The 27,734-nt window shown below is 32.3% G+C and overlaps 1 protein-coding gene across 3 annotated transcripts in view; it reads right to left on the reverse strand.

Moving 5' to 3' along the window:
* LOC130451180 (transcription factor Sox-19a) overlaps positions 1-4,451 on the reverse strand; it is an 82,834-nt gene extending 78,383 nt beyond the window's left edge. The window contains exon 1 of one of the 3 annotated variants that reach the window (XM_056790016.1): positions 4,235-4,451. In XM_056790016.1, coding sequence (XP_056645994.1) covers positions 4,235-4,239 — 5 coding nt within the window. In that variant the 5' untranslated portion in view covers positions 4,240-4,451. Of the gene's footprint in view, positions 1-3,787; positions 3,890-4,228 lie in introns of those variants that run through there. The other 2 variants (XM_056790014.1, XM_056790017.1) reach the window with 2 other exon arrangements.
* Between the last annotated feature and the right edge of the window lie 23,283 nt (positions 4,452-27,734).

Genomic DNA, 27,734 nt, shown 5'->3' on the forward strand with positions numbered 1-27,734 from the left:
TGTCTAGCACTAGTTTTGTACTAGGTAATAAATGATAATCATTTGTGGCACAAATATTGAAAATCTATTCTATTCGTTTTGCGAAATAGTTTGTCAAATACAAACCATTTCAAGTTAGTGGTTGTATTTCAATTTCAATCAATTTTGTTGTAACAACAACATTTAGAAGCTGGTGTATAATAATGCTACGTTTTTAGATAAGGAAGCAAATAAAGATCCTGTAAAAACTGACTTTCTTAACTGACAACGATCTTAGTCGGAAAGTGGGACTATTTTCTTCTCCAGGACCTGTATGAACCGTTCAATATGCTCGTAAGAATTTTTCGAATTGTGGGGTCACTGTACGCGAGTTTAGTTGGGTTATTCATCTAGTATAAGTCACAGTCCCACTTCGAAAGTTCATTCCAATTGGATTAAGATTTCTACAAATATATCTATACCAACGGTGCTAAAATTTTTTCCCAATTTATGTAAAACATGTATGTATGAGTGACATAGAAAAGTGATGAAGGAATACCCAATTGGCCACCATCGGTTTCAACTGACACCTTTGTTAACCCATAGAAAATAGTCTCTGGAAATTGACAGTGAGGTTCATTCGAAGCAATTACATCAGATGAAACTTTTTGAATTTTAATCAGTGTCGAAAGATCTTAATTATGTTTACTGGAGTCATTTCCGATTCCAATTCATAATCCAACTTGTCCAAGTTGAAAAATACGTTGGTCAAAATTGAAGATGAGAGTGGATAGTTTATCTTGTTACTTTATTTTGGAGCACTTTGAATTCTTTCATCCATCCATCATTTGGAAATCATTCTGTATTTTTTGATGTGTTGATACCACAAATCTAACGTATTGATATTATTTTGTGAATTTTTCCGGGTTTTCGAATTCCTTAAGGGGGCCCCGTCATTATTTTAGCCCCGGGCCTTATAAATCTTATAATCCGGCCCTGGTTAATTTATAAGATCATATTTTCGGGTTTAGATACACAATTTCACAATGCTATATTATGAACGGCTTTCCAGCTAAATACGATGATAATATCAATCTGTTCAGTTTCCACAACTACCATCATCACTCTACGGTAAACGTGTTTAGAAATATATGTACACTATTTTGAATTGTCTCTATTGAGAGATACCAGAACTTTAGATGATTTCGAATTAAATTTTCGGCAAATTTTGGCACTATAGTACATGACTAAATTTGTAATAGGATCGCTTAGTTTCCAATCTATTTCAAAGGTATAATTACAAAATGTAGATTTTTCACTTTGAGCGTAAGTTCTTTTTGAAAATATTTTGAGTGAAACTACTTCCATCCAGGGCCGGATTAAGATTTATGAAGCCCGGGGCTAAAATAATGACGGGGCGCCCTTAATGAATTCGGAAACCCGGAAAAACTCACAAAATAATATCAATACGTTAGATTTGTGGTATCAACACATCAAAAAATACAGAATGATTTCCAAATGATGAGGCCCTCTTGGACCTGGGGCCCGGGGCTATAGCCCCCCCAAGCCCCTAACTTAATCCTGCCCTGCCTCCATCCATTCTTTTTATTTCAAGTAGTCCTGAACAAAATGACCAGCACCATATTTGTATTAATTTACAATATTCATTTATCAATAATCACTAGTACTTCCTTGGTTAATAATGACAGTTGTCATTTCATAATGTCTTACTCGTATTCCAGACCACAAGTTTCAAAAAAAATTCAAAAATTGGTGTCTGCAGTATGGTGTAAGTAACAAGTGAAATTTGAGTTCGCCAAAAAATTTTGTCGCCGGACTCCTTTAAATGACGGATATTCAAAGCGACATATTGCTAATAGTTTCTATTGCAGAATGGGAAGATCGTATAATGAAACGAAATTGTACAATCTAAGATCGGGGTAAAGTGAAAAAGTTACGAATTAAATCGCTAATCATTTTCCAATCAATAGTAAGGTGCTAAGAACGGTTAGAAGACATTTACATGTAGCAGGATTGAGCAACAGAAGACCGGCTAAGATTTGTAAAACGTTCTATTCTTGAATGAAACTAAACTTTGCCTTCGAGCTGGCGAAAGCGGGAGAAACTATTTACATGCAATATCTTACCTTAAATGCCTTTTTGTGGTGGCTCTAAAATGTTCTGGGAAGGAATTGATGCCTCTACAGAGTTAATCTCTGTATGTGATCCCTATGTGTTTATAGATGTTACTAACCACCTCAACGCTGTCAATATATCTTTATAAAAGTGGACGAATAACAGTCCAAGCATGAATCTGTGGGACTAACACAAGTAAAGGATCAGATCAGATCAGCAACTTTTGATGGCCGTCATTTAGGAGAGGCAAACTTTTGTTAGCTAATCATGTTTCTTTTCTTTCAGTTGTGCTTCAGTTATTTTCAGTTGTGTTTGATATTGTCAATATTTAGGTTTAATATAAAGTAATGTGTAGTGTCCAGGAGTATAGTTTGAGGAGATCATTGTACTTATATACACTTCTCAACACTACGTAGATTTAGTTTCTAAATGAGAGAAATGTAGCCTTGAATCATATCTAATCGCTCATAATGTTTTTTTTTCTGAAAGTTACAGTGTGACAGCAACAGGACTATCTAAAAATTTTTTCTAGTTATCTATAATAGATAAGAGATGGAATATGTGAGAAAAACATTATTTCAGATATTTGAAGCTTATATAACGGCAAACCGTCAGTTTTTATTATTCTGGATACAGAATCTGGTTGATAAATTGATTGTTGATGATTTCAATGGGTGGGTATTATTTAACCATGAAGGTATACCTGAAGAATAGAAGTAAAATAGAGATTTGGACGGGAGAAATGTTTCAATCCAAAAAGTCTTGGAAACACATTAGAAAATATTGTTAGAGGGAAGTTCACAAAGAAAAACCAGTAAAGATAAATGGCCTCATCTTCGAAGTGGAATACCTTTAAATACTTAGGAACATTGATAAGCCACAAAAATGATAGATAGAATGAGACAAGTCAAATAACTCATGCACGATTTAGGGCATGTAATAAGTAGAAAATTATGAAGCAGAGCAATGAATCAGTGAATGTTGGCACTAATGAGTATAAAGGACTTATGAGATTAAGAATATATCGGAAAATGAGGATGTAGTGTATACAATGAAGGCAAAAAGAATACAATGGTACGAGCAAACTAGAAGAATGGAAAAACGGAAAGGCACAAGGAAAATCACAGAATGGAGACCGAGCGAGAAATAATTGGCAGGTAAACAAAAAAATAGATGGAAAGATCAGATTGTATAAGATACGCAGAATCTAGGTGTACTTGACTGGAACAAACAGATGCAGAACAGAAAGAAATAGAGAACAATAGTCAAGTAGTGATAAAATGTGGGCTAACTAACTACTAACTAACCACCATTAGAATTTGCACCCAAATTAACCTACTTAATAAATGCGACGATCTTAACAGATAAGCACATTTGGAGTGAGTACTTCATTATTTACAACTGGTCCTGTTTCATAATTTCCAGAAGTAAATAATGGACATTCTCAGAGTTTTTATCATGAGCGATAATCCGTATCGTCCATATCAAAAAAATTGTACGTGTAAAAGTAATAAAATGTAGAAATTGGCAATACAAGTGCAAAAAATCAAACAGGTAAAAAGTTAGTAACCTACATAGTAAAAAACTAATAGGTATATTTAAAAATATATTCATTCCGACTAATATACAGAAGTTTAGAATGGATCACATAGAAACCCGGATATAGTGAAGAAAATAATGATTAAGTACTTACAACAATAACGATATTTATGAAAATTAATTTAAATTTAAGTTGGTTTGTTGTATCTCTTCTCCATCGGGGTGTTATAAATATTTCATAACGTACAGACTGGTCTGTTAATTGCACGTATAATAATAAAAAGTTAAAATGAAATATTTACGTTTTTGTTAGGTGAACGAACATTCGATTCAATTAATTATGGCAAATATGAATCGAACTAATAGATTTACAATACTTTTAAATGATTCGTATTATAAGTACACGTGAATGAATATATTAATAACATATTCAACATTAATCAAGCTTTGTTGATCTACTCATTGTAAATTTGCATAAAAAAGTGGAAACCACGCCACATATGACAAGTCAATAAACATCGAACAGAACGTGTTAATTAGCATAGTATAGAAAAGGACACCAAGATTTACGGTTTGTTTACAAATGGAGACTCACATATACCTCATAAAATGGCCATTGCTGGCCTGTCGCTGTAGCTCCAGATCAATCTTGTGGCTGTTCGAAAGTTCCTCTCACAAAACAACAATGAACACAGTCACTAGCACTAATTGTTGTTTATTGGATTAAAGTCCATTCACTTATTAATCTATACGTGTAAGTCTTAACAAGTCGCGAGACTCTATGCAGCTTTGCAAGCCAGTAAAGGTAAGATTGCACTGAGCGTGCGCCATTGGCATCTGATTGTCGTAACCAATCGAGTAAAAGGGAGTGGCATGTAGCTTTATCTCTTCATGTTATGCTTGAAAAACAGATTAGACTCCGCCTACCTATTGTTATGCTGATTTTTTGTCTCCTAGTCCTTTATACAGGTGTTTCTGAATTGTGTGGCATATACAGTTTTTTTATTTCTTACTAAAAAGAGTATGGGAGGAAACGAGGCTCTTCTTTTGCATCAATAGGTGTCTGTTCCAAAATTTTGATTCAAGTTAAAAAAAAGTGTGACAGTTTATCGAATGTATTGTAATATTTAATTGGATACTGGGAGTATCTTATTAACGCGTGAATGCATCAGACACAACATGTTATAGGTAGAATGATACGAGAGAAATGAATATATAAATCATCAGTTGAACTACATACATAATGCTACCCTCTAGATAATAGGTATGAAATGAGTGCAGTTCGATATTTGTCTCTACTAGGCATACACTGAGAAAACGTTACAAATTTAAAATATACCTAAAGAGACACTCAGTCCTCGTGGTAGCCACAACCATCAAAAATAAATATTCATATAATGTAATGCAATTATTTTGTCATTAGTTACTGTTAATAAATACAATAAATACAAGTTAAATAAGCAGAGAGTATTTAGAATTTGTAAGTTCAAGTCGAAACACTTTTTTTTTCAAATAACTGGAGTGCCAAATATAATAACATAATAAAATGGAACAAAGGTGTGACAAACTGATCGAACGATTGAATGTACCACTTTGGTCTGCTCTCACTGAAAAACAATTCCAATTATCTTGAGAGTTTGATGGTCATTCAATAGGACTCTTTCTACTTATCTATTTCTTTGGAAATATGGGATCGAGATACCCACGAAAGAAGATGGGGGCCGTGATGCAGCAGCCAGACACTATCGGTGAAATGTTTTTGCACCCTCCTCCCATAATCCATTCATTACATTTCAAAATAATATACTTTTACAAATTTCTCTTTCATATTGTGAAGGTCAAAACGGTGCAAGTACTTGCAAGTACCGGCAATTTTGTTCATTATACTTTGAATGTGAATTATTTCTTTTGTGTTTTTGATAGTAGTTTAGTCCCAGCTAGCTTTGTGAGAAGAAGGAACGTGCTGTGATTCATACTTTTTGAACGAAGACATCTTTTTATGAGTTCGTTCACGAATCGTTTGCGTTCTCCCAAATTCAGACTCATAAGTTTTAAAATACATTCATCGCAAGTCTTCATAGTCTAAGGGAAAGTTATGTTATCATTGCTACCGAATCAAAAATTCCTCGTCGTACCGTGGACCAAAACGTTGAGGGCGGCCTCGAAAAACCACAACCGTTATAAATGTATTGATCAGTAAACGTGATCGACGACTCACGTGCCCACGACCCTGCCTTTGAGTACCTTTACAGTGAAAAGGTGATTGATGAAAATACCTCTTTTAAGACGTCAATGTAAAATTAAGAGGTTGCAGTTGCAGACCAGAATGCTGTTCGTCTCTAGTTAATCCATCACAAAATTTCAGTTTTCTAACAAGATCATCTTCGAGTAATTTCTGGAGGGTTGTAAATGTGTGTGGATGAAATTTAAAAATTTAAAAATTGCTTGCTACATATTTCCATTATAAAATAGATCTTTACAGCAAGTAATATTTGGAACAAAAAATAATTTCCAATATTGTGGAAAAAATTATTAAGCAAAATACAACTTCTGTGTAACGAGACAAATTAAATAATAATGTGAATAAATGCATTGATGAATATCATCGAAGGACCTTGAAAAAAGCACAACACACATATTTTGATAAGGAAAAATGTTTCTTCTGATAGAAGAGTAGAAATTAGTCTAGATATTTCCATTCTACCTGTAGTGTAGGTGATAAAACTCTAATTTACTCTGAAATGATCAATTCTCTCAAATATACATCTCCTAATAAGTAATTGCTGGAGATATTCATCAAATTATGTACCTTTCAGATTTCGTTGTTATTTGATCGTGTCGCTTATGGCGTATCCCATTTATGTTTTGTCAATTTAAATCCCATTAAATTTTATTAAGGTAAGTAAGTCCTCATAACAACAGATAGTTTACGTTTTTACATTGTCACACCACAATAATAATAAATCAGAATTTAATAGAACATCGTATTATTCATATCTTTTATTAAGAATGTATGCAAATCCGACAATTTAACAAGAACATAATGGCAGAACAACAAAAAAGATTCAAATAATAAAAGTGCAATAATCTAGCAGAGTACCCTTGGAAGGAGAGGGTGAATTATTATTATTGGCACGGACAAGAATATTTAATAATTACCCCATAATATCTATTGTGATGTTAATTCAATTGACAGTGGTATAAAATCATATAATGGTAATCGCGAAGCCACGCTTTGGATTCTTTAGTAGAGTGTGATGTGTTGCATATGGCAATATATGTGTACTTTTTAAAAGCATCATTTTGTTTACACAGTGGCGCGCGAAAAGACAATAAAATCAACAGAAATAATAAAAAATTAGTTGCTTTTGGTAAAATTTCGAGATTAAAATATAGATTCACTCTTAATGGTTGATAATTATGTTGGTATTAAATAATTTAAAATGTAAACTAATAAAAATTTACTCAAACTATCTCCGGTTGGTTAGTGTTTTTGGAATTCTGCCGTCGGGGCCGTGTACATATTAACTGAAAAAAAAAAAAAAGAAAATTTAATTATTTATTCTCTCTTATTTGAGTATATATTGTAGATATTAAGCACAACGTAAAAACTAAAATATCAAAACCGATTAAGTATCAATCAAACAGTTTGGCATTAAAAAATAGATAAAATAAAAAATTTTGATTGGCAAATGCAACCAGTATTAGAATTATTATCAGAATATACACAAGTTTATCATATTTTGAATTGAAATTTTTGCAGAAATCAATTTTTATTGTCTCATTCACATTTTAAATTACACCAAATCTGCAATTATTAAGTGCCTAATTTGGAGACCAGTTAGTTAATTCACTATACCAATATCAGCAAAAAGATATACTAGATAAGCAATTAAAAAATTTGTTGCTTCATTACGAAGATGAATAATTGCGTTAAATGAAACTATTCAGGAAATAAAGACTTACCATGACTTTATTATGGATTAAATCATTAAGTTACGATACAGGGTTTGTAACACAACAAACAAAACAGCTACAAACACAGAAAATAACTAAATATAAAGAGAACAAACTGTAGTATAATTGGAACTTAACGTCAGAAATAATGACAGTGACAACTGACTGATTGATGAATTTTGGATTAAACGCTGTCAAATTATATTATCAAATAATTATTTTGGAGATATATTCAAATTCATTGCTATGAAGGTAGGTAATATCTCAGATGAGAAAACTCGCAAACATGAACATACTACAAGGGTAATTGAAATATATATCGGAAATTTTGAATAAACTCGGGAACAATTAGTGTCGTAAAAGTGGCCGCACTGGATGTTATACTGGTCTGTTACGATGCGTAGTCGGGACGGCGTAACCTCGTTTTCTAGTGTACTTATAGCAATAAACGAGGAAGATGTACCAGTGTCTGTTGCGTAACGCCAATCTGCGGAAATTAATAGAGCAATTCGGGGACGAGTGCCTCTCCAAGACTCGAATGTATGAATGGTGTTCTGCTCTCCGAAAAGGCCAAGTTACCACATGCGTGGCGCCCCAGAACATGTGTTACCGATAAAGTTTTCAGCGCTGTAGAAAAACTCATTTGGAACACCGACTCGATACGGCTGAAGAATTGGGCATATCAACTAAATCGGTGTCAAGAACTCTGATTTTTTAGTAGCAATTCACATGCGGGGAAGAAGAAAATATATTGCACCGAATGAACTCGCAGCTATGGAGTGGAGGAAGAAAGACAAAGACGCGCCAGCTAAAGCGAAAGTGACTCTGTCGGCCGAGAAGGTGTTATGTACCGATTTTTCACCAGGTGAATACCATTTATTTGGTCCATTGAAAGGGGCACTTCGCGGACTGCGAGTCAAAAGCAAAGCGGAGGTAAAATCCTTAGAGCGCGAATGATTCCGAGAGATTTTCACGGCATCCGAAAGCTTGTGTGTGACGGAGACTATCTAGAAAAACAGTGAACAATTTCAGCTCTGTAACATAATAAAAATTTTCATATGTGACCACCCTCTTATGAATAACATCCTAGAATGTAGAAAAAAATTGTTCAAAGAAGCAAAGATCTCATACTTATATTTTGGCGCTAAAGGAAATATTTTTTATTATTCAATTCAACTATCAAGTCATATATAAAAATTCTTTCAAGATGTGGCATGCTGAGATAAATATAATATTGTTAAGAGTAGTACGTGAGATTATTGTATTTTTAATTATCTCTCTAATTTCTTTCTTAGTTTCATTTCATTAATTTTGTCATTTGAATGAACTTATTAAAATAACAACACAAAGAATTGCGAGATTTTTTTCTTTTATTTCAACCGCTGCACACTAGTTACGTCATCCTAAACTAGTTGCATCAGGGTTGATTATTTTCTTATCTACAAACTAAGTGCACATTATTAAAAATTACACCTATCTTTAAATTTAATCCGATTAGGTTAGATTTGGTGTTACGATTAATAAGTTGGTAATAAGTATTTTACTATTTTACGGAAGTTCTAGGTAAAAAAAAATGGTTAAACCAAATATAAAAAAAATATTTTATTACTCAACATATTCTCCTCTTAATTGGAAACATTGATTACAGCGAACCTTCCATGTCTCTACACCTTTAAAAAAAAATGTTTCTTCTTGCTCTACAAACTAGACCTCCACAGCTTTTATTACCTACTCGTTGGAAGAAAATTTACGACCTTTTAAACTTTTTTGGTTGAGGAAAGAGATGATAGTCGGACGGAGCCAAATCTGGTAAATAAGGGGGGTGTTCTAGTAATTCAAACACTAAATCACGAATTTTTTGCATGGCAGCAATAGATTTGTGTGCAGGGGCGTTGTCCTGCAAAAACAAAACACCTTTGGATAGCTTTCCGCGACTTTTCTCTTTAATTTTTCCCCGTAGAGTGGTCAGTAATGTCGAATAGTAATCTCCAGTTATTGTTCTGCCCTTATCCAAAAAATCAATCATGATTACTCCACGGCAATCCCAAGAAGCTGAAGCAAGAACTTTTTCAGCAGATTTTTGAACACCAAACTTCTTGGGGCTTGGAGAACCAGAGTGTCGCCATTTCATCGATTGTTGCTTTGTTTCTGGATCGTAGAAATGAACCCAAGTCTCATCCATAGTAACAATTCGGCTTAAGAAGTCTGTATCGTTTTCAAATCGAGCACAGATCGAACTCGATGCTTCGACCCTTACACGTCTTTGGTCAACTTCAAACATTTGGGGATCCATTTTACTCAAGTCCAAATTGACGTGAACTATATGATGAACGCGTTCGTATGAAATATTCAGTGCGTCAGATATCCGTTTTAGCCCAATTCGACGATCTGATAAAATCATGTCATGAACTGCATCAATATTTTCGGGGACTGATATAGGAACTGTCCTTCCCGATCGGTCATCATCTTCAATGGAAAATTTACCTCTTTCGAAGCTTGTAGTCCAATTTTTCACGGTCGCATACGAAGGACATTGATCACCAAGGGTATTAAGCATATCTTTGTAAATCTGCTTATACCTTAACCATTTTAAATACAGGTACTTGATGGTGGCTCGATACTACAATTTTTAGATTTTTACGATTTTGGTGGACATCTTTTTTGACGTCAAATTTTACACTGACACTTCTAAGAAGTTATTGTTGGTTGCTATGGTATATAGTTCTATATAGGTCTAGGCTAACTAGATATTAATACATCCTCGTATTTAGTTTGCAGAAGTATTTAATACCAAATTTCTTAGAAGGGAAGCAATTCATATACGACCCTTACAGTAACCCTGATTAAAATTTGACTACGGGACGCAACTCGATGCAACTGATTCAACTGTTCATCAATCTGTTATATTTTCAATTTTCCATCTGGCAATATTTTTTCTACTTCTCGATCTTATAATATTTTCATGATAATTACTTGCTCAAAATTAATTGTTTCCTCAAAAATTACGAGGTGTACGTCTATGTTTCAATGAAAACTTGAAGGTGTAAGTTATTGTGTTCTGTACTAGATGGGAGGATTAAATGGCGCGTTATTAATGTACACGTGTCGTTAATATATTTTACAAATTTAGTTTTTGTATCCGTTTCTAGTTACAACGGTTTGTATCGAGGGATTGAAAGGGTATTGCCTCCATCATTTGAGATTTATTCCTGCTTTCCCGAAGTGTTAATTTTTCTCACGTAGCTCTAACTGAAATTTCTGAATTTCAGCATGTTTTAAATAACATGTAGATTTCTTCAGTTGAAGGCGTCGCTTTGCAATAGGTCAAATAGAATAACATCCCAAAAACTTATTTTACTTTGGTAGAAAAAAATAATTTTTGTTGCCTTACCCAGTGGCTGAATTATCCTATTCAAAAAACCAGAGCTATATTATCGAACTGCATGTCTTATCGAAAATTCCTGGTTTTTCAAAAGAGCGAAAAAAATTTTTCTCATATTTATTCAAAGCTTGCTTAATCTTCAACGCATGGTTTCATGTATCCTAAATTGAACTCTGGACAAATGTTTGCTCAAAAATAGAAAAATCTACTTGAGTCACACTATTCAAGGCTTAAGCATATTCTGTACGTTCTTCATAATTATTTTGGATTCAAAATGAAATTTGTTGATCGTAAAAACCTATACATATATCAAAGAGTATCTGAATTTTTCTCTAGGATATCCATTTGATGCACGAATACAAATTTTCGATATTTTATTGGTCTTTTAAAACCATAAACTGTACAGGTTTGGAGAAGCCAAAAGCCCTGTCTATTATAGATTACCGTAGTCGTATCACAAGATTTTTCTCAATAAGTACCTATTTTCTAATAAAGGTGGAAAATTTAGTTTTATATCTATTGAAAGAATCTCAAAATTATAATATAAGTGAACACCCAAAATATACATGAGAGAATTAAAATGTGATTGTTTAGTATTTAACGCTCTGAATAAATCGCAATATCTTTATTTGCCTCTGTATATTATGAAAAGGTTTTTGAAAGTCAAAAATGTCTATATTCGAATTAATTTATACGGTTATCCAGTTCTTACATCCCGCGCCGTAATTTTTGTAAATAGAGCTTTTGGAATGTATGGATGATGAGAAATTTCGAAGAAACTGTTTGTGCAGTGGTTTGGAAGTAATTTTTTTTTATGTGAACTAGCTTTTTGTCTCCGGACAATTCGCATATTTACCGAAATCCTCGGTAATCCTTGTACTTTATATTTATTAGTAGTTATTTTCGTCTTTAAAAAGCGATTTATCCTTCTTTTGCAAATTCATAAAGCAACTTCTACAAAAGGTAAAATTCAACTGGAAGAAATTTAAAGCTGAATTACCGAGAGGGCATGAGATTTTCAAATCCTCAGATTTGGCGTGCAATTGATCGGTAACCTAGCAACGACAATCAATTGTTCTCCTGCAGGTGCCCAATCAATAGCACCTGGTATACGACACGACACTATGTACAGACGGCGGCGAGTAATAAATAGAGAATTTTGGGGAATCCGAACGAACGTGATTCGGGACAGACAACGTGTCGCCGAATAATTATTTTGTCTGTTACCTGCATTTTAAAACTCTTTTTTGAACAGAGATGGACTAAAATCAACAATAAATTTCAAGAGCTGAACTATGCCTAATATTTCATTCGAAAATATAGTTATATAATATATAATAAGCAATTTTGAAACTACTCTCGTTACCCATTGGCATTCAATCAAATGCGTATCAGGTAATCTCTAGAATGACGAATGGCAAGGTAGAATCATGTTTCTGAAATATACAACGTTGATATTAGAAGTAAGAAATACAAGAATTTGGAAGCCGCCCATATTTATTAAATTATGTGAATATGAATTGTCATATATCACAAAATCATCTGTTACCAGCAAACGAAGAACATCGCTGGTGGTTTAGAACCAAAACACAAGCCGCAATGTAATAAATATAGTAAATATAGAACAATTTCCAACTTTTTTTCGAATAAAAAATAGATCCACGCATGTATTCATTAAAAGATATCATGAGCTAATAAGCGTGATCGACCACTACGAGGTCCGTACCAAAAATTTGTGATTTATTACTGAAATTTTGAACAAACTAATTTCTATCTCAATTGAATGGAGAAATTTTGCAACTTGATATTATAATGCACAAAAATTAGAGAAAAAAGTGTAATCGTCCCTAAAAATATCTATATTTGTAAAAATATTGCGACAAAAACTCTTCACCAACATCTTTTTTTACTTTTTTCAATGAAAGTGAAGTGACTGAACTAGATTTAATCAAAATATCCTATATATTATACATGTCCAAGAAGTTGTGTGTATTTTGAACAAATTCTCGGTGATGGTTTTTAAAACATATATATACAGATATTATATAATAAAGATTATCTATTTTGAAAGTAAATTTCAAAGCTTTATTCTGTATTGTAAATTTTATCAAAAGGCATAAGTATGAAGCGAGATTGAACAAAGATAAAGATTCTTGTCTACGCATCATCATAATCCTTTTTAACAAACATTGTGTTTTCAATAGCAATCCAGTCTAATATCATTCTCATATCAAAATCTTGAAAAATCCACTGAGTTGCTTCGGAATTAAAATTGTTTAATACGTGTGAAATCCCATTAGCCAATACGAAAAAGAAAACTTTGAAATTTCGATACAACCAATTACCCGAATCATCGATCACATATTTATTTTCGATAAACCTTCAAAGGACCCTCGAGGTTTTACAGATTACTTTTCTTTTATTTCGGAGATCTGATAAGGATTTGAAAAGATCACGAATCCGATTCTTCCCTCTGTATAAAAAAATGCCACATTGTTGATTTTACATTTCCTGGTTTGAGATGGGACTAGAAAGTGACCCCATGTCTGATTTCAACTGTCGATAGAGGCATCAGCGAGAACAATTGGGACTGTCTTGGGCCTTGTTTTTTATGTTTGGGAAGTAAAAAGATCGGCAAACTCTGTATTATTTGTGTTGTAACGGTTTTATTTTTAATAGGCTACATAATATACAAAATAGTAACAGATTATAGCTGGCGAGCCTTTCAAATTCGGTAAATTAATAATTGTATCAAAAAGTATACAGGGGTAACCATATGAAAACGTCGTTATTACAATGCATTGCTTGTCAGTAGCAAGAGATAAATTTTTACCTACACTGCAGATTGTATTTTTCATGAAAGTACAACTGCAATAGTATTTTCTCCGGCATAGCTCTTAGAAGATTGGAAAACTGCTTCGTTAACATGCGTTCAACAATATTGGGAAGAACTTGAGAAATGTCGAATATGAATTATTGCTGTTTTACTTCTATCAGAACCGTATGGTCTTGAAAGTACCAAAATGCTAATAAAATCAAATTCCAAAAAATGTTTTTCGTGCTTTTGTCAATTTGGAATAATAATAGCTAATAAATAATCGCAGAAGGAAATGGGTCCTCAAATGTGAATTGGATAATCTCCGGGATTTTTTCGCTTTTACTGGTATTTGTAAAGGTAGCATATTTAAAATGTAAGACATATATGGGAATTAGTCTTAGTGTCGAGGACAGGGAAGAGGTATCACAATAAACAGTTCGATAACTCAAACTATATTCACATCAATATACACGAAAATATATGCAACGAAAGATTAAACTCCGTCGCGCGAGCCGAATCTCTGGAAACGGCGTATCTTTGCTGAGATCTCGGCGTTCGATATCTGATCGCCTCGCTACCCTGAGACAGAATCAATTTCTCCTCGATTCAGAACATCTCGCCTTGGTTCGTTCAAGTATGGAACAATGAGAAGGAAGAAAGATGCTGATGTATATTTGAGGATTAATTTAATCGTATGCTAATAGAACATTAAGAAGGTTATAAAAGAAAGGATACTTGGAATTCCCAAAAAGCGTCAGGAATCGATTAGTCAGGGATGGATTATTGTTTTATTGAGAAAGTCGTTCGGAGAAATGTGTACTTCAATCAAGTATTTTTAAATGCAAGGGCACATGGCGTGGTGGTTACACATATTATTTTTTTGTTCGTAACAAAGGAGTAAGAAACTAAAATTCAGTTCTTGACCACTTTGTTCAATATAAATTTTTTTAATGCACTGAAACATTCTATTGCATAATTTAGAAAATAGTGATAAACGTTTTTTCACAATAAGCACTGAACAAACTTTTTACACTATTTCTACACCAACACTCATAATTAGACTGTCTGATTTCTGTTCTCCATTTGAAATTTGTTTTCTGTATATTTTAACAATCAATTTTCATTTTCTCATTCTAATATAAATACAAATAATCAAAATCTATTCGATTAAAATAATATCGGACGATTATTTCTATTAAGCTCAAGTGGTTCCACCTTTTTAACAAGTACATAGACGAAAATATGTCATTGCAATGCGCTAACGTCTCTACGGGGTGTCTTACACTAATGGCTCTGCATACAGGGCGTCACTTGCAACCTCTATTTACATACCCCGATATAATAGGGATTTTTATGAGTGTCAATAAGTGGAACGATTGAATTCATTCTTGTTGGGGAGGATTTAGATGATGTGCTGTTGTCTTCTTACATCTTTGGGTAGTGACTAATGATACGGCATAACCATCAATATCAAAAAGTAATTAATTTTCTTCAGATTATAACGAATGTAGTAAGTATCAAGGAATGTGAATGTAATCTAAATTTGGAGCTACTATCTTCTAGTTAAGCTGTTTTTTAAATTATCTTCGTGCCTTTTGTCCAAATTTATTGCTAAATCCTTTCGAGTGTGTTCAAAGATAATACGAATTTTTCCATTTATTATCTTTTTGCAACCTTAGGAAATCTACTGGTCTGGAAATTTTTCTCAGAATTTTTCTCTTTCCGCATCTATTAGTGCTAAAAATTCCAAGAGAAAAATTAACAATTAATATACAAAATACACAGTGAGATTTCATTTTCGATTAATTTCCACAAATCGTGCGATACATATGAAATGCTTGTATTGTTAAGACGTTATTGGAAACAAAAGTTTGTAGTAGCCGTGGTAGCAATGAAAATATGTGAAATTGAAGGAGAAGACAGTTTATAAGCGAACGGTACGGTACAGCCTTGCTTTAATCGTTTTAATTGTAAGATACCTAAAGATACTACACAGCCAGAGGTAGATGGTCGAGCTATTTGCAGATGTATAAAACGGACAGCTGATGCGAAAATATGAAGTTTTATCGGAGAAATACTTGGTGGTATTGAACTACATTCAGTATTAAGATTACTATTTATGCAGATCCATGATGAAATTCTTGCGTGAGAGAAAATATGAACTCAAAGGAGATGTTGAAAATGTAGTGAGGCAATTTTTTTCATCTAAGCCTAAAGAATGGTTTCACGAAGATGAACATTGGGTTGAAAGCATGATGGACTATACTTCAAATATTAGAGCGTTTTTTTGGTTTGATTATTTAATGAACATTGGAAACCGACATTATTTTCAAGACACCCTCTATGTTATAATGTCGAAACTAAATTTTTATTAAATAACGATTTGTATGTTATTAATACAACCGTTGGTTAAATAGACACCTGCCCAGTGTTGCTTTGAATAGCTGCTTGCTGATGATGTGTTGGTAAAGAGATTAAGTGTAGTGTACGAAATGGGGTGGTTGTTTTTGTTTGAATAAGCTCGTATGTTCTGTCTTTCTGTTTGTGATTTTGATTACGACGAATAAAGGAAATGCTTATTTGCCGAGTACGAAAACTATACATACACAGACGGGTGGTGATGGAGTTGGGTCTAACTCCCCTCATAATCATAAGAGTTTTATGTGTATTAGGCGGATTGAGAGTAATTAATTATAAATAATTGTGCCCATTCTTACGGAAAATAATGGAAAAAGAGTTCAATATAAAGAAAATTTAGAATATTCAAAAAAAAATCAGAAATTGTTGACTGTTTTTTGGTTAAATCAGTTAACTAACGTTTGATCCAATCAATTTCTTTAATTCCATCTAATTAAATATTCTTATACAAATTATCCTGAATTTTTTAATTCTAATTAGTTGAAATTTTCAACAATTTTTTGCCATATATTAATGACTACAGATATTTGACCAAATTTGTAGAAAATATTATAGCAATAATCCTTGTAACACTGGAGCTACTAAATTTGTATTATAACTTCTTATATTTCTTTTCTACCCTGTACACCTAACATGATTTACTGATTGAGAAGTATTTGAGGTTGAATGAAACGGCCTTAAGAACCTTGAAAAAGGTACGGTCAAGTGGCCATCAACCACTACAGACACAGTGGCGACGAAGAAAGAATCCGCTCCCACATGGAACACCTGAGAATGTCCCTGGAAACCCCACTGAGAGGCTAACCGGTAAGAAAATACCTCTGTGTGGCCATGAACTGTCCGAACCGAAAAAACTATAAAACAATCATTGGAAATAAGAATGAATGTGATTAAATGCTACCTTTTGTTTATTATCTTCATTTAACAATATTTTTCTCAGAATACAACTTCGTATTAAAATGAATAGAGTGCATAATAATAAAAAATTACTGTTCAAAAGAGATAAATAGATAAGTTTCATTGTTTCTAGCAGTTCAACTAATTTTATAAAGTTATAGGAATTGTATAGAGGTATTTACAATAGTTAAGTAAGAATTTGTTACGTTCGTTTTGTCCGTCAAATGTTTCATTTTATGATAAACTTTGGCTTGATTTCGTCCTCCAGAGGTAGGCTTACAACCTAGAAATAATCTACAGATTTTTCTCAATACAGCAATTGTTATAAATTATTTCTCGCGGCTCTTCTATAGGGAAACTCATATATGGCGGATTTATATCTGTAAATCACGCTCATTTTAATTGGTCAAATAAGATCGAAGAAGTTACCATTCTTAAATTTTTGAAGGAACGAAAAGAAAAAAAAACTATTCATATAGACAACTTATTAGATAAATTTTTAGGAGGTATTAAGAGAGAAGAATAGTTGCCAAATTAAAATAGACAAATATCGGGGAACTACATGAATTAACTTTTAATAAAATATCTTGTGATAGCCTAGTATGTTGTTTTCACCAAAATGGAATAATTGATATTGACCGTGCAATATTTGGTTCAGTTCTTCGATCCACTGAAAAACCAGTAAAAAGATGCGTTATTTCAATACAATACCTTTTCAAAATGTTCATAAACTCTGTTCGCAGAAGTTCTTAAAAAAAATTGTATACTGAGATATGGTCACTTTTAATAAAAGGCTTAAAGAGCCTGTGAAAATAAATTTCCGTTTCAATGATTTAAAACGTATCTGCTAATCATTATGTCGTATACCCCTAAATACACACACCCAAAATACTAGTATTTAATAAAAATTTATAGACTTTTTTGTCTCATCCCTCTTTCAGAAACTGTTTTCACTTCCTTTTATGCTCCAGAAAAATGCCGTTCTACCTGCTTCGTACGTTTCTAGTTCATTCTTAACCCCCCAAAAAATACAAATAATTCACACACTGATTATTTTCAAAAGAATACATTAATCCAGAACGTCACAATCGAGTAGTTGTCAAAAATAAAAGTCAGGACGGACGCAAAAAACAGCACAGCTTGTCATTCCGATGTCATGCTGTGAAATATTTGTTCAAAGCCACCTAAGATCACCCCGTTCTTGGCGATATCTAAGCCACCTCTAAGTTAACCCCGCTTCTGATACGTACAGTAACGGAATAGCTATTTCGTCTACAATTATAAAATCATTAGTTTTCAAAGCTTTTTCTCATAACTAATTTAAAAGTGTATATGATAGAGCACTGTTATTTAGATATTATTTATAAATTACATTGTCTACTCCATTCAGCTTTTTGTTTGTTTATTTGTGTATGAATTCGCAGATTCACGAAAAAAGTTAGATTCAAATTTGATTACGAGGTAATTATTTAAAATGGATGTATTTTTGGTTCTTGCTATTATATTTTAGTTAAAAAAGCTGGCTTAATCTACAAATATTAATTTAAATAAGCATTTCCACGTAAAAAGGAATATTTTTTGTATACATATTTATTATTTATGCTTGATATTGAGTTTTTCCCACTTTATATATATCTTATGTTTAGAAATAACTTTACTAACATACCTTTTTCCCACTAAATCAATCAATTTTCTCTTGACTACAGAGAAAATATTTCACATTAAACAAAAATAGCATTCAATCAAGCTTTTTCATACCAAAAAAGCCATGTCAGTTTTTGTTGAATATTATCAGGTCGTTATTAAATTTGAAATGTGTTTCTAGTAAACAAAAATCTCCATTGCTTGCACAACAACATTGAAGGTATTGATCCGTTCAAGGCATTTTGGCTAAATACTTCAACAGGCGTTAATAACGCAGCATACTGATAATATTCATATAGAATGCGTAATTAACTTGTATGTTATTGCATACTTATTTATAATGTTTTAGTTTAGATGGACGATTATTTCCTTGAATAGTAATTCTGTTCATACTATGAGTATAATTATTCTGTTAATAATACAAAATCATCAATCATTTTTTGGACAATGAGAACGGGGTATTCTACTTATTTAACTAACACACTGAAAAAAAAAGATATTCATTTTCATATGGTATTTTTATATAACAATTTAGGAAGTGAAAGGTTGCTCCAATAATTTGTCAATCTCATGTGGTAGTTGCAACGGTACCAACCTACTAAAACAACAATTTTTGTAAGAATTCCGTTATGATGCTGTAAGGACGTCGCTGTTATTGGTTAGGTATTCTTAAAATCTTTTAAATCATCTTTTTGAACTATTATGTTGAAAATATTCTAACCGTTTGAACTACAACTGAAATTATTCTTAATTCAACAAACAATAACTTCTCGGTATCGACATATTAAGAAATTTGAGAATAGGATTCTGACAGGACCCAGGAAACCTATTTTTAGAGTGATCAAAAAAATGCATGAAACGCGTAAGATAAATATTTGAATCCGTTTTGGGTAATCCCATTTTATCTTAAGCAATATCTTGTTGTGTAATAATTACATCAACCGGTATAAATATGTAAGGCGTAATTCTTCTTTTTCATTTACTATTTGCTTTTCAATATATTTTTCTTGTACATAAAGCTTCAATAGAAGTGGACTGAAATGAACATAGAAATTATAAATATAAAATAATTTTTGAAAATGTTACTTTTTGTTATACGTCCCTGTATTTTAGCTACTGGACCTGTAGGGAGCTGAGAAATTTTCATTCGTTTCGATTGAGAGGAAATAAAGGGGATGAACCTTTGCCCGATAATTTTGCCATTGTGTCTCCTCAGGTAAATGGGAAATCTCCCTTTAGGGTTACTTAGGAGGCACTTTTTTGGTTTTATTTTGTAATTAAACAATATTCAGTTCTTCAAATGAATGAAAAAAATAAAGTTTTATAGTGTTCACTATGATTGATGATGCAATTTATTACAGGGTCATTATACTTGAGTATGGCTTATTGTATTTGGAAGGGTGTACATTTTTGGCAACAAAAAATAAACCGCACTTAAAATAAATAATAGGAAAATTGAGATATTTGTTATAAAAATTATTACGAAACAGATTTTTTTCCTAAATAAATATTTTTCGGAACTTTTTTCATTTGTAAAGAAACAAGCTTCAATGACAAACAATAATCTGGTAGATAAGTGTTATCTATAACTTGCAGGGTTTCCCAGGCCTAATCGCTGTCTAAAAATTGTACTCATAACATTCTCCTGATAACATTTATATAGTTTTGTACTGGATGTACATTTATGTAGATGTTCAAAAATGTTCACACGATAGATAACATCGCTAAAGTTAAGCTAAAGTTAAACATACTGTAGTGATACTCTTGTGAATACTTCTAGAACATAATGATATACGATTTGATGCATTGTTAATAATATTTGGTAAGTAAGCCACAAATAATTAATAGAAGCCCTGGACAAAAAAAAAACTTAACACAAGAGACATACAAATAATAACCAACCTGTACCTGAATCAAACTGCACCTTTTCGCATGCTGTACAAACCGACGCATGCAGTGAAAATCAAGCGAGGAGCCAGAAAGGGGTGTGTTCTTTTTCCACTCCTTTTCAACGACTACTCAGATGAAATGTTCACCAAAGTCCTCGAAATTGATGCGGGCAGAATATGAGCACTCCACTGAACATTCTGTACTACGCAGATAACACGGTACTTCTTCCTGAAAACACAATAGGATCATGAGAATATCATGGACAGATCATGCGCCCAATGTGCCCAGAGGTCCTTCATGAAGTGAGAAGAAGGACCCTTTAATATCTTGACCACATAATAAGATGTCAAAATATGATATCCACATAATTCAAGAAAATATTTTGGGAAATAGATCTGTTAGATAGTTAGATATACTGGCTTCGGAAACTGCAAAAATGGTTAAACGTCACATTATTTGACCTTTTTAGGGTCGCAGCTTCCAAAGACAAAATAGCTCTGAGGGCCTGAAGAAGATAAATTTTTTCAAAAAATATCAGTATTCTTTGTAAACAATTAATTGGTTTATAATTGAATCTCTAACGATTCTATTTTCATTGAAAGTTAACATAAATAATCCAATTAATAGATTACGTTCATTTTAATGAGATTTTTGTGTCCTATGTTAACGGCGTCAAATATTCCGAGGAACTGACCATATAACTTCATAGCAATATTAGTGACATAAGAATGGGAGAAATGGCACCAAGACATTTGAAATTAAATTTATGTTATCGTATTCTTCAAAAAATAAAATATCAGTGGTTGGCTGATGGAGCTATTAGTAATCGATAATATAGATTAATCACCAAAATTTTGAAACATGATTCATAACTATATGTACAAGTACCTTCTCAACAGGTATCTAATTATTTGAATGAATATGGAATTAGAACAAGTCCAAAAGGACACGATACATTAACAGAGTATTTCAGTAGTCTAAATCTAATACATCAAAATTGAAAAAAATATATATATATATATGAGATTGCTTGTAATTATTATAATACTATTTACATAGGATAAACATCCCAGTATTTAGAAAATAGATTAACAAATTATCAATACTATAAAAAATTTCCCTTAACAAAGCATGAGGTAACCCAAATAACATAAAATTATAAAAATTCAAAGATCCTTGAAACCGATTCTAATACAAATAAGAATAGAGAATAAATTTTTTAGAAATAGACTAACATAAAATTGAGTAATTCATTGATAATATATTTTGTTAAAGACCGAAATTTGGTCGAAACATTCAATAACATTTGTGTGTTTTTCCGTAATAGTTGTTTTTTGTTTTTTACTTCAGTCTAATGTCCCCCACATGCGACTCATTCGTAGTAGTAAAGAGCAGGTGTATAGGATCAGGGCTCAGGGTCTAAACGAAGTGCATTAACGTGGAATGAATGGCGGCCAATGAAGCCATTATTGACCATCAGTGGACGGTATAAAGAGTGGGTTTTTTCTACTAATCATTGTTTGGGACGGTTCGGTTTGATTGAAATATATCAACTTGGAAAAATACAACCGCCTCGCTTGCTTATCACAATAAATCACTAATGTGCTCTGCTTTGATATCTGTCTGTGAAACGTCCATAATGTTTTTTTACCTTTTCTGATCGGAAAATGATTTATTTCGTATCTCCGATCTCTCTGCACTATTATCGGTGGGCTAAAAAAATGTATTACTTAGACCCTTTTCACGAGAACGGACGTTTACTATTTTTACAGATTGTAGATTAATGAAATAATCTGGAAACTCGCCTGCGTCTGATATTGATTGATATACATTCTACGATTATAGAAAAAGAGAGCAGTTTCATTTAATTGAAAGATTATTGACATGTAAATCGACTCGACAAAATGGGCTCACATTAATATATGATTCCAAACAATTATCATATTCCAGCATAATTTTATTACATTACAGGAATTAAAGTGCAATAAGGAAGGTATGTGTTTGTTTATCGGCGCCACAGTAAATTTATCTTTGCTTTATCCCCATGATTTCATAGCAAAAAATATAGCTTCACATCCAATTTGGTAAATGTACTCGAAATACAATAATTCATTAAAAGTGTTCCTGGATCTTGAGAAATATGTCATTTGTGTAAAAACTGAGATTCTCATAATAAACGAGAATCGGTTTCGTATCTATTGGTTTCCAGGACTCACAAATTGTTTCTAAAGATTCTGAAGATTGTAAACATGAGAGCCTATCAAAGATCCCTTTGTTTGCATGAGCTAGTACCCAATATTTGGGAAATCACATAAAATTAACATGAGGAACAAAATGCATAACTACTGTCCAAATAAATATTCTAAGTCAGATCTGTCATCAACAGAGATACAAATTGTCATTGCGCAACGAAGGAATGTTTGTATATTACATTTGGAAAGATAAGTAATGCGGAGGGCAGTCCAATAGCATCAGTATAAGAGAAATTTACTATCATGTAGTACATTCTCAAAGACGGAATGAAATGTCAGCCAGATCGGATTTGTAGTTTTGTTTCGACTCCGTGTGAAAGCAAGCGGATTTAAGATGATGATTTTTAATTTTGGAAAGGAAATCGCGCAGCGTGTATGGCGAGCATCAAAAATTGGTTCGTAGAGTTTCAACGTGATCGCACGTTGTTTTTTGGTAAGCCACATCCAGGTGCCCTAAAAAACAAATACCACGTATTGGCAGGTTGTCGATTTAAAATACGCGAGATAGCTAAGACAGTAGGTATTTCAAAAGATTGTGTGGTTCATATCCTACATGATATATTGCTTATGAGAAAGCTATCTGCATGGTAGGTGCCACCTGAACTGTATTCTGAAATTCTGAAGGTATGATATGAATCGATTACCTACAGAAGGGCAAAGCGGTCACAGGCCTGTACTATGCAGACTTCTTTGTTTGTTTCCAAATTTAAAGTCAGTCAGGAATTTGAGTGGATTGAATATGTAATCGTCGTTAGCGAGGTCTACTTTGAAGGACTCGAGACGTATTTTTCAGACAGCTGTATCATGGAATGAAATTTTCTTGTTATTAACTGAATTATTATCTGTTTCGTCTCCTTGTATTTTCAAAAGATATATGACGTTTAAAAATATATTTCCATAAAATCGTCTCTATTGGTAGAATATATGAATATCATTAGTTGCTTTTTCTTATATGACTGTATCCATCCCTATCAGAGAAAAAGATAAACATCTATTTTGAGCCCTTCTCCGCCACTGCACCCTACATATGAATCCCAACAACTAAGTGGGTTAAGAAGAATGTGAAATGTCCACTCTTTGAAAGTCATTGTGGCTCCTTTGGAATGTAAATTGAACAAGAAGTCTTATCTCTGTGTTGGCAGCAACGCTTTACTTAATAAACCATTGTTACTTCAGTAACTGAAACCATATTGTGCGCGATAAACATCATATTTGAAAAGGAAATTTATTTCACATGATCGAAATGTAGTTTAGTTTTTTTAAGAGGAGTAGGAAATGGAGTATCAAGACGAAATATTTTTATAAAACCTAATGAAACTGGAAAATAGGAGAAAAAGGGCTTGGATAATTTAAAAAAAGGAAATTCTTTTTCAACGAAAATAAATACAACTTGATTTTACAAGAATACTGGTGTCGACAAAATGCTACTGTCTGAATTGAATTATCGCTATTTTGTCAACAAAGAGTTAATTTGTTGATAAAAATGGAGTAGGGTTTGTTCGTGGTCCATCAGACAACTTGCCCCAAATAAATTCTCTTGCAATGGTTAGTTTTTTGCCACAACTAACGATTTTATGACTGTTGAATTCCTCGTCATAAAACCATCAAGGTATATGTATATCAGTTATTTTCAAGGTGTTTGATCGAAGAAGTACTTATATGTGAAGCTGCTCTTTTTTATTGACGAACATGATGCACAGTGTGTTTGAGGTCTCTTCTTCTTACTTTTATTTTTTTATGTCGCATACGATAATTGTTCGAAGCAAGACTAGGTCTGTCATCAGAGAGGTCGAGTTGATTGTCTACAATAACACCACTACCACTACTATAATTAACCCACTCCCCTGCTTTTGGAGTGATAATTTGATAACTCATATACTATGAGGATTTCTACGCGATGCACGTCTTTTCGCTGCAGCGCCTATTTCAGGTTTGTTAAACTCTGAATCTGACTGTTGACACTTTGATATGAGGTAAAACACATTTTCTGAGTCTTACATTCCCGCCTATCACCTTCCACTTCATATATAATTGTGCATATCAGTTTACAAGTTTTTTACGTTACAATATTGGGGAATTTTTTATGACAGTTGGCCCAAATGTAAAGGATTATTCTATACTCGACTCACAATGTACATAATATGTACTAACATATATTTTATATTACATTATGGATTTTATAATTCATATTAATATTTACACAAAATAGATTACCTATTCCATAGCCCTGTGTTTTGCTTTTTAAGGTAATCTGAAAAAGAAGTCTTTCATTCTGTCAATTTAATTTTTATTACAAGAAATTTGAATTAAGTAGTAGCACACCTTTTTTTAGCACGTATGCTATCTTTTGAGCTACCTTAATTGATTAAAAATTAACTAACCCCGAAATGATCTTCACAATAAAACCGTTTACATGTATTCGAAAAGAACTTTGTTTATTTTATTGACCATATTCATTGCATTACACCACCGTATTTTCTCTCCTTTTGGCACACTAATGAATATTTTTTTTAGTGTTGTTATTAGCGTATTCATACATTTTGGTACAAATATTTATAATAACGAACATTTTCACATTTAACAAACACATAAAACAGCGAAGGCGTATTAATAATACGTTCTGGAACTAATTCTCTAGTCATAGTCAGACTATCGGCGCTAATGACGTAGCTTATAGGTCGAGTAAGTAATTATAAATGCTAGAGGAAACAAGATATTGCTAAATTTAAGTAAGAAAGTGCAAATTTAAGTCATAAAGTGCCCTTACCTTAACATAATAATCCAAATGTCGTTACCAAGCTCATTATTGTGATTAATTTTGAATAAATTGCAACTCATCCTAGAATATGTTCGAATTTTAAAGTATCCAGTAGTCAAAAATGAGAAAGTACGCCATATCATATCAGATATATTTGATTATAATTCGAGTAGCTCTGAATATTTCTAATTTAGCTGGAAATTTATTCCATTCCTCTGGCATTTCTCATATATCTTGTACACCAAATAATGATTCACTTCTCCTCTTATCTCTGGTCTAATATTAGTTCGGGTCAAGGTTTTATATTATACTTCAATTCTTTCACAATTTGTTGGTTTTGTAGGTTTTGCTATGTTTCTATATCCTTCTCCTTTTTTATTCTCCTTATCATTTTTAATTCATTTTTAAGTCCAAACCCCTATCGTTTCTTCCTTTCTACATACTTTTATTAAATAATATCCTTCTTTTGGCTATGGGAATTGATTATCCATATAGTCACAGATTAATTTAGTTCTTCTAAAACCTCGATACTTCACTTTTTCGTAAACATCAGTCAAATGTACTAATTTATCTGAGGGTTGAATACTGCAATAGTTTTAACTTCAACTGATTTTGCAATTAAAACATTTATTTATTTATGGAGTAATTTTTTTGGATTAACTATATATACGTAAAAAATATTATAATGATGTAATTATCAAGTATTTTAGTGCATCCTAAGTATTTACCTGTATTAATTGTTTGGGATTACCTACTACCTACTTAGCGATTACTAGTGAAGTTTATTAGAGTCAAGAAGAAATGTTTTATGCATTTTTCAATGTTCCGCCCTTCAACATGGATTTCAAAGTCAAGCCTCGTTTATATTTTATGGATTGTTGATGTTGTTAATGTACCCATACAGATTTATAAACATACATACTAGAATAACATAAAAGTATATAAATTTGTTTAATATCCTATTTCTTCATCCCTTTTATTTGATTTTGTTGATAAATTATCTTGATTTTAAGTCTTCATATAAGATTAACGTTTCGACTAGTTTCAATCTTCATTAAAATCATATTATTATCTTTATTAACTCTAATACTCTCATTACATAGTCTGCTTCCTCTTAGTGAAATATTTCTTAATCTTGAAATAATATATGAATTTCATTTTGCTGGTTTATTATGGCTCCATACAATCTGATAAAAATCGAGTAAAGGCGACACGATGTCTAGCAAAGCATGATGGTCAAGCTAGACCCTTTTAAGATGTATAAAAACACCCTTCGAGAGAATGTTTCCTTTCACCTTTACCCACACAGGTGGTCATGAATAACATTTCCCTCCAAATCATCTCCTGAACACAGGGCCGTTTTTTGAAATTTTTATCCCAACTTTAATTCTCTTCAATTTAATATAGATGTTGAATGTTTTCATAATATACTTCGATATTCTATATACATAAACAAGGTTTTAAGGTTTATTGAATACAATACAGTTTGTTATGTGCATTTGAGATTTTAGAAACTGGTTACAATGAATACCCTCAATACATAAAATCAAGAGTCCTAACTGGAATCTTCAAAACTACTTTATAGGAAGTTATCGTAATCAGAGGAAATTTCAAATGGACTATGGACAAATGATTCTGAAATTTATAGCCTAGGTATTATTTATGAGAGGTTTCCAACCAAATATATATTATTCTTATGAGCTAGAACTTAATCTGTATTTTAAAAGTAAAATATGTATCAGAATAAAAAGAGATTTCCAGAATTACATTTTCGATGGCCGAAAATATGTTATTTATTTAACTCAAAATTACAATTAACTTCACAAACGAATCAACTATAATTTATTAAATGAACTATATATTCAAGAACGATACATATATTCATTAAAAAGTTCGTATTTATAATAAAATAATTGCTGAAAAAGTGTTTATGATATTTAATCCTATTGCGTTTTATTTAAATAATCTTCTGGAATTTTCTCCATGTAACTCCAGTATTGTTATTGGAAATATAGTTTGAAATGAGAATGAAACGTTTTTCAGGATAGAAATCGTTAGTTAACACCCACACGTTATGTATAAATA

This window comes from Diorhabda sublineata, chromosome X (assembly GCF_026230105.1).
Source record: "Diorhabda sublineata isolate icDioSubl1.1 chromosome X, icDioSubl1.1, whole genome shotgun sequence".
NCBI lineage: Eukaryota > Metazoa > Arthropoda > Insecta > Coleoptera > Chrysomelidae > Diorhabda > Diorhabda sublineata.